At 50.3% G+C, this 14,276-nt stretch overlaps 1 protein-coding gene across 3 annotated transcripts; it reads right to left on the bottom strand.

Annotated features, from left to right (window-relative positions):
• Positions 1–384: 384 nt before the first annotated feature.
• Positions 385–13,899, bottom strand: Adamts4 (ADAM metallopeptidase with thrombospondin type 1 motif 4). Of its 3 annotated transcripts, none has more exons than XM_076914468.1 (9): positions 12,571–13,899; positions 9,715–10,038; positions 9,358–9,490; positions 8,695–8,865; positions 5,885–6,171; positions 5,600–5,786; positions 5,181–5,356; positions 4,177–4,352; positions 385–3,670 (listed from the first exon to the last, which is right to left on the bottom strand). In XM_076914468.1, the coding sequence occupies exons 1-9, from the start codon at positions 12,637–12,639 to the stop codon at positions 3,244–3,246; spliced, it is 1,950 nt and encodes a 649-aa protein (XP_076770583.1). In that variant the 5' UTR covers positions 12,640–13,899; the 3' UTR covers positions 385–3,243. The 3 variants fall into 3 exon arrangements, with proteins under 3 accessions (XP_076770583.1, XP_034376113.1, XP_034376114.1); XM_034520222.2 differs by lacking the exon at positions 12,571–13,899 and adding an exon at positions 11,104–12,308; XM_034520223.2 differs by lacking the exon at positions 12,571–13,899 and adding an exon at positions 10,150–10,817.
• Positions 13,900–14,276: the final 377 nt, after the last annotated feature.

Below are 14,276 nucleotides of genomic sequence, written 5' to 3'. Positions count from 1 at the left end.
GGTTTCTCTGTATAGCCCGGGCTGTCCTGGAACTCACTTTGTAGACCAGGCTGGCCTCGAACTCAGAAGTCCTCCTGCCTCTGCCTCCCAAGTGCTGGGATTAAAGGCGTGCGCCACCACCGCCCGGCACTTGCTTGCTGGACTCTTAACTTCAGGATAGCTATCAAGCTATCATGTGAAGCTTATATTCTGACTCTGGAGGGCAAAACATGGAAGTTCATTCCTGAAAGAGGCCAGGTGTTGACTGGCATTGAGAACTGGGATACTCATCTTTTTGAAGAGTTAACTGTCTCTGGCCCTATTTCACCATACAAACCCACCCACTTCATCAATCAACTATCAATCAATCAATCAATCAATCACAGAAGTAGCCTTTAAACTCAATACTTTTTAAGTTTTGTTTATTTATTTACACTTTGTGGATATCGGTGTTGTGTCTGCATGTATGTCTGTGTACCACATGCATGCCTAGTGCCCACGGAGAACAGAAGAGAGCATTGGATTCCCTGGAACTGGAGTTGTAGACGGTTGTGAGCGGCTGGAACTCAAACTCAGGTTCTCTGGAAGAGCAGCCAGTACTCTTAATGGCTCAGCTATCTCTCTAGCCTTCCATACATTTTTGGAGAAAAAAATATTCTCTACCCTCCTCCTCTTTTCACCAGCCAGACTTCCCTTATGCTATGATTCAGCATCAAAGGCTGGCCTTGAAATTCTGACCCACCTGTTTCTACTTCCCAAGGAGAAAAAATTTCTTTGTGCCAGTAAGAACTCTACCTGGTGAACAAAGTGGTTTTTTCTTTAAAGTAACATGTGACAATGACTTACAAATTACCAAGAACTCTAAAGAAATGTGAGAAGGGTTACCGTAATGACCTACTCCCCAAAGCCCAAACAGCGTTCCTTCTTCCCAAGCCCTTGTGCTCAGGTACCCGGCTCAAGCTTGGCAAAGTCCATTTTGCGTTTATCTTATAGCTCCTTGTACTGTCCCCATTGATTCTGTTTGTGAGCGTGTGCGGCACAGCCTCCTCCCCGGGATGCAGCATGAGATCTTTAAGGACGTGGCCATGTAGTCATTTGTGTTTTACCTTCACTTCAACAAAGCTCTGCTTGTACCGTGAGTTCCTAGTATCATGTTCCGTAGACATACTGTTGGTCCAATCTTACCACCTAGATGAAGCAACTAAAGATGCCACCATCCTGTTCCTGCCTCCCCCTGCCTGGTTGGTAGAAGCACCACGAGACCCACCAGAGAGCAAGCACAGGACTGGAAGCAATGCTTGCTAAAGAGAGGAGTGTAGCCAGCCTTTCCCTCAGGACTACAGAGAGAGCAGGCCCTGTGCTCGATGATGTATGCTCTGCCTTACATAGAACTTGACCAGCAAAGCCTGGTCCCAAGGAATACAGCACAAACAGATAGCCTGGACCTCTGGCTGCCTCTCATCCTCACGCCCCTGCTCTGCATCTCAAGTCACATCAAGCAGTTCCCACTGAAGGTGGCATGGCAGAGCAAGATGCCTTTAGTTTCTCTGAGTCCACCCTCACCTCAGGGTCTTCCTTACCTACAGCTCCTTCCTACCTCAACGGGCAGTCCCTTCCACAGTCCTAGCAGTTCTGCATTTCCACCTGACATTCAAAATTCTCCACTGACACGCGAAAGACTGACTAGATTATTCCTCAAGGAAGGGAGATCCATTTCGGTCAGTGATGCTTCTTGCATTCCACACCACTGGACATATGTCTCCACTCTTGTCAGATTTTTTTTTCTTTGCTTTGTTGATTATTGCCTACCAGACCACATCCTGTTCCTCTCATCGAATTCCACTCTAACCTCATGTCTTCTGAGACGTTGGCTGGGCTGGCGTTGATTGATTCTGGAGTCACTGTCCTAGCCAGCACTACAAAGGTCCGCCTCTCGTGTTACAGCAGCCTTCACTGTTTGAAAAATCCTTGAGCACAGAGCATCCTGTTAGAGCAGTTATGACTGGCCCCATTCCACAGACTTGTAATCCAAGGTTATGAATCAGTCCTTGCCCAACATCACCTAGGTAATAAGATGCTGAATCCCAGCTCACGGTCAGACCCCCGGCTCCTCGGATGCCAGGATGCTACTTGGTCATCCCTTCTCCGCCCCTTCTGCCATTCTTACAACTAAGCACTTGTTTGTGTTGAGGGAGTCGTCTGGTTTGTTCTTGTACCTTTATGTTCTTGGTGACTACCCTTGCCAAGTGTTTATTATGTCTGCGGCAGGTGCTTATGTGCCTAAAGAAGTGACGGACAGGATGGCCACCTGATAGTCTGAACTCTCTCCAAATCCTAAACAGGGTACTGCCAATCAAAGGATCCGAGCCTGGGACTAAAGACAGGCACACGTGACGTGAATCCTTGTGGACTTCCAGTGCCTTGCAGAGCCTCCACGGAGGGTGACCGTGGAAGGACAGGGGCTACAATAACAGCAGCTGCCGTTTCTTCAGCACCTACTGAATGGCAGGCATTATGCTAGTTCTTTATTTACATTATTTAATCCTTACAACAGACTTCTAAGGGAGGTATTATTTATTATTGGCACATGAGAAAACTAATGCTCAAAGATGCAGGGCCAAAGTATAACCCACATTTGTCTGACTCCAGAAAGAGCATATAAATAGCAAGTGTCAATTAAAAACATGATAATCCCTTACTCCCTGAAGGCAATCCCACCTTTGACTCTCCTTTTCCCAGAAAAAAAAAAAAAAAAAAACAGGGAGAGGAAAGCAGGGCAGGTTGTACCTCATACATAAACACACGCACACATGTACACACACACACTCACACACACACCACTTATATTTGTCACCAACACCCTGGATTTCATAGCTAGGATGGGGGTATAATGAGTGAGTTTCCCCAAGATCCTAGTCCCCTTCCCTGGTGCTAAGTAAAAGTGAATAAATACCAAATAAATACAACTGGGGCCCAGGACCCACCCTGTCTTCCCGCTCCCTCCTGTGACCTGCAGGGTAGAGAGAGCAGTTTAGTGGATAGGGTACTGTCACCTAGCCCTTTTCATTCACCAAGACATCACTGGCCTCCCAGGGCAGGAAGCCAGGGCAGGGCCAGCCTGCAGTTTGGGGCAGAGAGGCAGGCAGGTCTCACCCCCTACACCTCCCTACTGTGCTTTAGCACGAGGCAGATGCAGAAGCCTGTTCATTCTCCCAGATGAGTCCGAGGCCCCGGCGCCCCAGAAGGGCAGCCGGGACAGTGAGGTTATTTCCGGCCTGCCCAGGGACGCTTCCGAAGGATCTTCAGAATCTCTGCCCTGCGTTGCAGCCAGTCTTGGGGAAGAGGGCGTGGTGTTGAAGGGACTGGCCTCGGGACAAAGAAACTGTACCGTAGACGTGCATTCTGTGGGTTGCCAGCCACCAGAACTTGCAGCGTCAAGGGCTGGGCCAGTGGCCCATGTCCAGACAGCGTCTCTGAGGCTGATGTGGCTCCGCTGTAGCGCAAGCTGACTGCCCCAGGAAGTACCACATCTGTTGGGGAGGGCATCAGTGTGTATTCACCATTGAGGGCATAAGAGCCGTCTGAAAGCTTCAGGGCCAGGTAGATGCTCCTGAGTCCAGACCCTCCCTGCTGCCGTACAAGGATATGGGTGGCACCGGCAGGGATCGTGACCACATCGCTGTATCCGTACCTGTGAGGAAAAACTAAATTAAGAACTCAGCGTTTCCCGAATCCCTTCGTATCTCTCTCTCTCTCTCTCTCTCTCTCTCTCTCTCTCTCTCTCTCTCTCTCTCTCTGCTCTGTGGTGTTAGGGGTTGCTTCTTCAACCTTATATGAAGTATGTGTCCACCCTAGAACAGAACTACCAGCATGTATACCTTCCTTACCCTTATTTCTGGACACTTACTACTGCTTACTGACTGTCTTGCCAGCCCTGGCCTCCCTGGGGCCGATCCAATTCCTACTCTTCGCTCAGAGGTCATTGCCCAAGGAAGCCTTCCCTGATGCCTTCAAGAGCTCTTGTGCCCTCTCTGTTCAACACGTGGAGCATCACATTGTAACTGCCTACTCATCTGCCCCACCCCCCCATCCCCGTCCCCCAGACTACAGAAAGTGTTGCGTCAGCAGAAAAATACTGGGCCCCAAGACGAGAACAGCAACCAGGAGAACAGAGTGGAGAAGAACTGCTCAGAGGACCTGAATTTTTTGAAGGAGCCTGACTGCTTAATGCAGCGAGAGCCATCCCCGCCGCACACCATGCACTTGTCAAATTTCTTCTTGGAGCCAATGACCCGGTCACAGCCAGCATGGATACAGCGGCCCTGGACACAGACAGAAGAGGTGTCTGGGGAACAGGGAGTTCCATCTGCCACCTGAGGAGTAGAGGAGGGACACTGTTAAGAGTTCTTGCTAAGTTAGCAGGGGTTTGTATGCTAAACATCTGCAAAGTGGCGTTGGAAAATACTAGGTGAGGAAGGGATGGAGGTGAGCCTTCACCTATATGGGATTAAGACGATAATAAGGACACACGCAACCATTGTTCCTGCATTGACTATGAATCAGGTGATGCACAAAATGCTTTAGGTCTCACAACTGCTGTGTAGGACTTCTAAGGGTGAAATTTTGAGGTTTAGAAATATCACAAATTGAGAGGGTAAGGATTTTTAGTCGCAGCGCCAAACTCTAAACTTAATGGTACAGCCTCCAGATGGCCACTAGAGGGCAACAAACTTGTAGGAATTTTGTACAGCGTCCTGGAGAAGAGAGGGAGTCCTAAGCTGCAAGGGCTTGTTTTGCCTTCAACAGACCTTTCTGTGATACAAAAGGAGTGTCCAGGTGTTAGTGGTCTTCAGGAAGTCTACCCACTGAGGGACTGGCTGGACAAAAACCAATACTTTGACAGAGGAGTCCATGGATAAGTAAGACAAGGATTTCCCCAAAAGGTCATATGCTTCCATTCTCACCAAATGTGGTGTAAAAGAACAGAGAAAGGGAGAAGCAAAGATACAAGCTGGAGCAGCTTCACTGGTCACTGATCCAAAGCCAGGCCTCTATTCTTCTAATACGGGACAACCATGGACAGACAAGACTGAGTGAACCTGTATGCTGAAATGGCAGGACTGTGGGAACGCCAGCAAGGGTCTGCATGAACCACTGGGAGGTATATAAGTCTCAACAGGGCAAAGGTTTCTGGTCCTCACCCGTGGCTCCAGCACATAATAGTAGCCCAGTGCCCGGGCCTGGCAGGTGAGTTTGCACTGGTCTCGAGGGGCTACACCTGTGTAGCGCGGAACCCAGTCCATGGGCCCTGGAAAGCTCTTGAAGAGGTCGGTTCGGTGGTTGTAGGCAGCACACTGCTCTTCGCGGAAGGTCAATGCTATAGGCATAAAACAAACAGCCTGAGCCCCTCTCTCCTCACACCATCCTCACCCTTCCGCCTAGTCCCTCAGAACTTTAGCCAGCATAGAATCTCTCCCTCACAGATTTCCAGGAATAGTTCTGGAAAGATAAAGAAATTTCTCCAACAGCAGAGACAATCAGCACCTTAGGCCAATACTCAAGGCACAATCCTTCCTGTCCACCACCCCTTCCCAGGGCTCCCGTCCTCCACACCCCTCACCTGAGCCAAGTGGGCAGTTCTCAGTGTTGCAGGAGCGGAAGCGGGTACGGCGGCCCTCACAATACTTGCCGCCATTCCGGGGGATGGGCCTTGTGCAGTCCCGGGAGGAGAACTGGACACCACCCCCACAAGTCCTGGAGCAGTCACCCCATGGTCCCCAGGGACCCCAGCCTCCAGCCTGAGGAATCTGTAAGGGCACAAAATGGAGATGGGATGAGCACACTCTCTCCTAGACTTAGGGCCAGTCCTTTCTACAGGCCTTTTATCCAAGCCCTGAGGTCTCACATTGAAGTCCTTGAGCTGGTCCACATGGAGACAGCGGCCACCCATGCAGGCCTGTGCAGATCCACAGGGAGTGCCATCAGCCCAGGGTGAGTGCTTAGTCTGGCACATGGCGTGGCCATTGAGGTGGCCAGAGCACCAGAGGGCAGCACAGGGCGGTGGCAGCTGTGGACAATGGCTTGAGTCAGGTCCAAAGGTCAGTTGGCATTGGCGGTCAGCATCATAGTCCTTGCCAGGAAAAGTCACTGGCAGATGCAGGGGTGCCTCTGGTTTGTCAAGGAGGCAGTGTCCTGAAAGGGAGTTAAGATACTACGTTAGCAAGGGCCTGAAATTTAGTATTACCAGTTGAGCTGGGACTCCCCATGCCTAAGGTACCCTCAGCTATACAATACTGAATGCTTACTGTGTGATCAAGACTAGTAAAGCCCTGGTCCATAATGTCTCATTTACTTATCACAGTACAGTGGGGTACTGGCTATTATTATACCTAGTTCGCCTACTAGCTAACTACAAGCACAAAGAAGTGAAGTAATTTACAGCCACGTGTCTGCTTGTAAACAAAGAACCCAAAGTACTTCATCATCATCCTCATCATCCTCATCCTCATCACTACTTGTAGTGAGTTGGTCTGATGCTGTTTATATTCTAATGCTAATACTGGTTCCTCAAGACCTGGTTGCCCCCAAGTTTTGTTGTTTTTGTTTGTTTTGTTTTTGTTTTGTTTTTGTTTTTTGTTTTTTTTGTTTGTTTGTTTTGTTTTGTTTTGAGACAGGGTTTCTCTGTGTAGCCCTGGCTGTCCTGGAACTCACTCTGTAGACCAGGCTGGCCTCGAACTCAGAAGTCCACCTGCCTCTGCCTCCCAAGTGCTGGGATTAAAGGCGTGTGCCACCACTGCCTGGCCCCAAGTTATTTTTGATTGGTAAATAAAGATGCCTATAGCCAGTAGCGGTGCAGAAGAGACACAGGTGGGCTTGGGAGTTAAAGGAGAACCAGGAGGAGGACAAGAAGGTGAGGAATGGAGAAACCCCCATGGATTAGTGAGTCATGAAATAAAGGCCATGTGGGTTGGCTAGGTGGAGTTAAGAGCAGCCCAGACAAACATGTCAAATTGTATAATGGTATTATTGGCTGGGAAATAGACACAATAGTGTAAAGGAGAGATATCTGCTCAGCTCTTGTGCTGATTAAGGCTTATTATAAATATAAAAATTGTATGTGTCTTTTGTCTGGGAACTGAACATTCAAGGTGGCATAGAAACCCCAGATTGAAGCCAGGCAGCAGTGGTGGCGCACACCTTTAATCCCAGCACTTGGGAGGCAGAGGCAGGCGGATTTCTGAGTTTGAGGCCAGCCTGGTCTACAGAGTGAGTTCCAGGACAGCCAGGGCTACACAGAGAAACCCTGTCTCAAAAAACCAAACCAAACCAAACCAAACCAAACAAAACCAACCCAAGATTGGGATTAAAATTTTCTATAACAACTGCTAGTAGTATTGGGTTTTCTTTTCTATTTATTTATTTATTTATTTACACTGTAGCTGTCTTCAGACACACCAGAAGAGGACATCAGATCCCATTACAGATGCTTGTGAGCCACCATGTGGTTGCTGGGAATTGAACTCAGGACCTGGAAGAACAGTCAGTGCTCTTAACTGCTGAGCCATCTCTCCAGCCCCAGTATCTGGGTTTTCAAAACCATTTTAAAAATTACATTCACTTATTTATCTCAGGAGAATGGAGTTTGTACATGCCACATCACATGTATGGAAGTCAGAGGACAACTTGAAGAGGTCGGTCATAAAACTATTAGGTTTGCCAGTAAGTGCCTTAACCTGCTGCCATCTTGCCAGTCTTATTTGGAGTCTTGTGAGCAGTTTCACTCTATAGCTCCAGATAGTCTGGAACTCACTATTACACAGCTCAAGCTTGCCTGAAAGCCATATGGCAATTCTTCTGCCTTCGTTTCCCAATGCTAGGATTATAGACATGTTATAGACATGTGCTACCATTCATTCCCTTCCTCTTCCTCTCTCTCCTCTCTCTCCTCTCTCTCTCTCTCTCTCCTCTCTCTCTCTCTCTCTCTCTCTCTCTCTCTCTCTCTCTCTCTCTCTCACTCTCTTTCATTTAGAGATGTGGTCTTCTTATATAGTTCTGGATATCTTAGAACTCACTACATAGACCAGGCTGACCTCAAACTCACGCAGATTCACCTGCCTCTGAGTGCTGGGATTAAAGGGATGTGCCTCCATGCCCATCTATAGAATTCTCTAGAATGCTTCTAATCAGTTACTTTAGGGAGCCGGGGAGATGACTCCACAGTTAAGAGCACTTGAAGAATCTTGAGTTCGATTCCCAGCAACTACATCAAGTGATTCACAAACTGCCTCCAGCTGCAGGGGATCCAACAGCCCTTTCCTGGCCCAGGGGCACCTGCAAGCATGTATACACACCCAGAAAATAAACTAAAATACAAACTTTTGTCTGGAGATAGTCTGCAGTCTTGCACACCTTATTTTGGCAAGGTGATCAACTGACTTATAGCCAGTCCATTTCAATCTTGGACAGTGCTGGCCCTTAAAGGGTCAACTCTAATTGTGTGGAGCCAACATTCATGTCCCCCCTTACCTGTGCTATTTGTTGTCAAAGGAAGTGGGAACCACACCAAGACAACAGCATTCCTTACCCCATCACATACAGTGGAGGAAACACACATGGAGGACTCAGTGTGGCCCACAGAGAATGTTTCAGAAATAAGAGTCCAGTAGAGAGGGTAGGAATTGAGTCCCTACTTTGAGAAAGGTGTCAGCAATTTACCATAGCCATTGTCCAGGAAGTCGGTGATGAATCGGGCACTGCAGGGGGACCAGGGCTCTTCAGGGTCCACATGGGCCATGACAGGAGCCATGACATGGCGAGAGGAACCCCCCTGCCCATTCAAGTTAGCACATGGCTTGGAGTTATCATGGAGCATGTTGAAGACATGGCCTATAAGAGAAAAGGTCCTGCTAGTGTCCAGAGGGTCCACCCTGTGTCCTCCATCTTACACTTGGTTGCAGCTGTCGATGGTCAAATCCTCCTTCCCTCCCCCTCTCAGATCTCCTCATGGTTCTCTGAAGATTCACCGGGCAGCCCCTACTGCCCTGTCTTGTCATCCCCAAAGGAAAGGCCCCTCTCGGCTTACTTTCCACTGTAGCTAACACTCCCAACCCTCCACTTCTACTCCCTTCCAAACACACATACTCACGTACATACATATAGTTCAAAGTAACTTTCCACCTGCTATTTTATTTAGTAGAAAAATACCTATGCTTGTCTGCACTCAGAACACAGAGGGATTCTGAACTTGGGCCTAGGGACTGGGGAGGAAGATATCTTGGTACTCCCATTTATACTCTAGCCTTATATCATTAGAGCATCCTCAGTCCCTCCCTCCCCCCCGCCCCCCTTCACATCCACACTACCCCAGAGCTATCTTACCCAGCTCATGAGCAGCGGTGAAGGCTGACTGGAGCCCGTCATCCTCCACAATAGCACAGCTCCTAGCTGGGTCACACACCGTGCCCACATCAGCCATACCCAGAGTGTCACAAGTGGAGACCCCACACAGGTCCTGTGGAGAAGGAGCACAGAAGATGCTTGGGGCTGATATCCAGATTAGCGAGGAAGCAGATGCTGGGTACCCAGCATGGTCAGGGCCCACATAGGCACCCCAAGGCTGTGTGGCTGGCGCTAGGCTCATGTACAACTCCAGTACCATCTTCTCCGTCAGTCTGTGTAATGGTTGTGCCTCTCTGCGCTGTGGTCCCTTGCCTGTGGTGCTGACTGAGGCCTTACCTGCCGAGTGAACAGAATAGCTGTGTCAAAGTGGTCAGGATCTGAGTCTTCAGGGGTGTTGAGGCCCCGTTGCCAGGTGCAGAAGCTGCGTAGGGTCTGGGCAGCACTTGGTCCCACTTGGGGCCCTTCCTGGCCTGACCCCAGAATCACCAGGCGAGTCACCACCAAGTTGACAGGATTTCGGATGCTTGGGTGCTTAAAGGCTTTGGCAGCGGCTGCCATGACCGTCAGCAGGTAGCGCTTTAACCCTGTTCCGTGGAATGCTGCCATCTTGTCATCTGCCACCACCAGTGTCTCCACGAATCTGCTCAGAGAAGCGAAGCGCTTGAAGAGAGAGAGAGAAAAAAAAAAAATGAGAGGAGGGTCCTGAGATCTCTCTCCCCTCCCTTCATTCCTGGGTCTAAAACTCAGCCGAGTTAGCTGGCCCTCACATACCCCAGGATTCCTGAAGTGACTGGTTTGGGCCTTCCCCCTAACCCCAAATCCCATCGCTTTTGTGGTAATGTTGAAGAATCAGCTGTTGTTCTGAAAGAAGAGAAGGCTTGCCACGTTTCATGGCTAAGTGGGCCCCAGAAGTGAAAAGCCTCTGGGACTGCCTCGGGGAGGAGGGGCGCTAGGGTCCTCAAGTGTGGCGGGGGTTGTGGGAGGAGGGCTGGAGCGCTGAGTCGGAGTGTCTGCCCTGTGTGGTTGGAGGAACAATTCAGTCAGCAGCTAGGGCCACGGCCAGATCTCAGCGTGGCGGGTGTGGAAGGAGTGTCTGGTCTGGATTAAAGCTAGAGAAGGGGAGGGGGAGAAGAAGGGGGGAGACCCAGAAGTGGGAGGGAGGAAAGGATACCGCCTCAGGCAGCCTTGCAGTCAGCCCACAGTGTGGGAAGAGGATTGACCCAGAGGTATGGGATGCCTCTCTTCGCCTGCCTACTCCTGTCCTAGTTTGCAGTTTGCCAGAACAATTTTAAAGGGGACACCAGAAGCCAAAAGCTCGATCCCTCAGGCCTCAAATTTTACTCCTGTAGCTGGGGGTGGGGGTAAAAAATCACTGGGGCAGAGAAAAGAGCCTAGACCAACAGGCTGTTGGGAGAGCTTTACTGCTGGGAACTGTGTCAGCAGGAGACTCCATGGCCAGGAAGGGGCGGGGTAGGGAGGGGGAGAGGTCATTCCGGCCCAGAGAATCTGACCTACCTCAGGGAATCCTCAGAGCAAAGCAAAGGACTCTGAAGCAGGAAGAAGCCAGGATTTTTCAAAGAAAGGATAGTGGAGATAGGAAAGGCAGAGAAAAGGAGAGAAGCTGGAAAGCTACAAGTGGAAGTGGGAGGAGAGAGGGTGGATAGGGGTCAGTAGGACAGACATGGCGGGAGGATGATACGGGACACGATCTCCAGGTTTGCCTACCTTGGTTCTGCGGGAAATGGGACTGGGGCTCCCAGAAGGAGCCTTGACGTTGCACATGGGACCTTGGCTGCTGGCAGGACTCTTTCGGCGCAGGATGTGAGCCCCTGGTCCCCCAGCAGAGTTAAGGGCGCCTCCTTCCAGAGGCTGGAGGTGGAGTTCCGCCCCCCGGTACTGCAATACCCCTAATAGGGCTCCCCCGTCCCAGTGCAGAGATGCCACCGACTCCGGATCTCCATTGATGGTGCCAGTCAGGTAGGTACCTGGTTCTGCCCCACCAAGCATCTCAGGGGCCTGGCCCAGGTACTGCACTGTCAGCCCCTCTACCTGCACCCCAGGGTCCTGTTCCAGTTCTAGTAGCAACATCTCCCCAAAGGCTGGCAGTCGGTACCGCAGCCTGGCAGGAGTGCCTGAGCCAGGTATGATGCTACTGCCATTGAGCTTCTCTGGAAACACGATCTCCTCCTCCCGGGGAAGGGGGCTGGCTGACCATGCTAAGGGCAGGAGGGAGGCCAGCAGCAGCAGCAGCTGCCGCCACCGCTCCAGACCAGAGAAAGGCACAATGTGAAGCGGCAAGAAGGGTTGGAATCTTTGCAGCCAGTGCCCAGTCAAGCCCCTCCTGGGATGCAAGCCCATCTGGGACATGGTACCGGTGCTGCAGCTGGAATGGATTGAGGCCATCTGAGGCACCAAAATCCTCCACACCCTAACTGTGGAAGGCTCCTCGTTAAAGCCAGAAGGGCTCGCACTTGTGCCAAAATCTGAGGCAAAGTTTTTAGAGGAGCTAGGGACGTTCAGAGAAGATGAAAAATGAAACAGCCCCTGAGCTCAGGAAAAGTACCCAGGGGGTCTCTGTCCTCCAAAACTTCCTCCTGTGCCTTTCTGTCCCAGGTCTTTGTCTGTGACTCCTTGGCTTCTCCCTCTGCTCAGCTGTCTGGCTTTGCCTCAGTGCCTGCCCTGGCTTTGCCTTCTCCTGATGTCTCTTTGTCTCTGTCTCTCTCCTCTTCTGTCTCTTTCGTTTCTGTGTATCTGTGGGTCTTCCCCGGGTTCTTCCCAGCCTCTCTCCCCTCCAGCTCTTTTAAGCATCCAGAACCTCCCTCTGTGTATGATTGGCTGATCTGTAAGCCACTCACCCAGAAGCTCGGTCATTAGGACTCTGAAGGATGGATGTATCATTGCTTCCCAAAGACCTTAGTGAGGTTTTTTTTTTTTTTTTTTTTTTTTTTTTTTTTTTTTTTTTTCCCTTAATAAAGAAAGGGGGGAAGGGACTTGCCCAGGGGAAGGGAATCTCTAGCAACCAGATGCAATTTAGGCGCTGAGCCAGTTGATGACACATCCTTTTCCCAAATCCCACCATCAGCCCTCAGCTGTCTCTTTCCCGTTTTTTTTTTTTTTTTTTTTTTTTTTTTTTTGTGGAACAGAGCCCCAGGGGAGGTAAGGACTGGGGGAAAGGGCCTGGCCAGTACTCACAGATGAGATTCTGTCCTGGGAGAATTCATATCCCTCCTGTCCAGCCTGGTCTAGGCTATGCTTCCTCATTTCCTGGGTGTCATTTACACTGCCCTCTACTCCAGAGGCTAATCTGTTAGAGCCGAGCTGTCTGGGTTAAAAAGGAAGTGGGGAACAGGTAAGAAAGCATAAGAGAGATGAAAGGGTGGGACCAGGCCAATGGGAAGAAGTGGTATAGACAGGAAGGCAAGGAGACAGCAGTTAGAACTTTGTTAGAATGGAAACAAGAAACAGGCGACAAAGGAGAAGCTAACTACTTTTCTTTTTATAGGAGGAAGATCCAGAGTAGATCTGTTCTCATTCATTCTCCTTCTCTCCCTCCCTCCTTCCCTCTCTAACACCCCCCACGCCCGAGTTACTCCTATCCTATTCAAAGCATAGAACAGCCATTCCACCTCCACCTCCCCAACTTCCTGAATGCCCATTTCCCTGGCTCAGCTCCCAGTAGATTCCCCCAGGCTCTTGGCCTTATTCCTACCCACACCCAACTACCCCAGCACCATACCCCCACTTCCTCAAGTCAGCCAGCCCCTCACCTAGACAAGACCTGCCATCTATCTATCTATCTATCTATCTATCTATCTATCTATCTATCTATCTCAGAAACCCAGAATTAATCTCTGCTACTCCCTTTGACCCCCACCTTTCAAATCCAATAGTTCCTGGAATATCTAGTAATCTTTGACTCCTCATTCCCCATGGGGGGGGGAGAAACAGAGAGAGAGAGAGAGAGAGAGAGAGAGAGAGAGAGAGAGAGAGAGAGAATAGCATTTGAGTGTGAGGGTACCTGGAACCTAGGATGGGGACAGTGACAGGTGTGTGCATGTGAGGTGTTAGAGGAGGGAGATAATGAGTTCTCTGTTTCAGAATCGGAGGGGACTAAGACACCAAAGTGTACACTCTCAAGGCGAGGAAGCAAAGCATTCAGGAGTGGTGCTATTTCAGCTCACTCCACCCTGTGGCCACTTGTTTCCCCAGGAAATCCCCAGGAAGGAGAGTACACTCAGCAGTCCCTTCCCTTTCCCAGAGAAGCACTACCTCCCCTGCCCCTGTCCCCTTATTCATTCTCTGCCTGGTCACCTGTCCCCCACATCACATTCATCAGAATGCTTCCTCTCCCCTCCCTTCCTGCTCCGGTCACTAATACCTGTCCTGGTGCCTATCATTTCCTAAATTACCCACCCTGTGGTGACTTCCAGTCTCACCTCTTGACCCATCACATGCCCTGACCCTCCCTGGTCTTGAGCAGAGGGGCTGAGGCAGGAGGAGTCAATCACACAAGGGATGAGGGACCAGAAGGGACAGGGGCAAGAGGAGCTGTCACCAGGATGCTCTTATTGCCCCTTTCCATCCCCCCATCTGAGCTGAGAACAAAGAGTGTGACTAAGCAGTGAAAGACAAAGGGCCACAGAGTGGCAGCTACAGCTCGTGGGGGTGCTGGCAGAAGGAGAAGGCACAAAAGGTGCAGTGTTCTAGGTAGCCCTCCAAAGGCCCTCATCTCAGTTTCTGCTCGATCTGCCCCCAGGACTAAGCAAACCAGAGTCTGTCTTGACTTCACATAGGATGGATTAACACAAACATGAGTAATCCTCCCTCCTACCATCACCACATTTTGTGTTTAAACTATAATGCAGGGGAAGAGGCCCAGAAAAGGAGAGGGGGCTGTA

This window comes from Arvicanthis niloticus, chromosome 16 (assembly GCF_011762505.2).
Source record: "Arvicanthis niloticus isolate mArvNil1 chromosome 16, mArvNil1.pat.X, whole genome shotgun sequence".
In the NCBI taxonomy this organism is placed as follows: domain Eukaryota; kingdom Metazoa; phylum Chordata; class Mammalia; order Rodentia; family Muridae; genus Arvicanthis; species Arvicanthis niloticus.
Note: the sequence above shows the minus strand (reverse complement) of the source record. Positions and strands in the feature narration are given on the sequence as shown.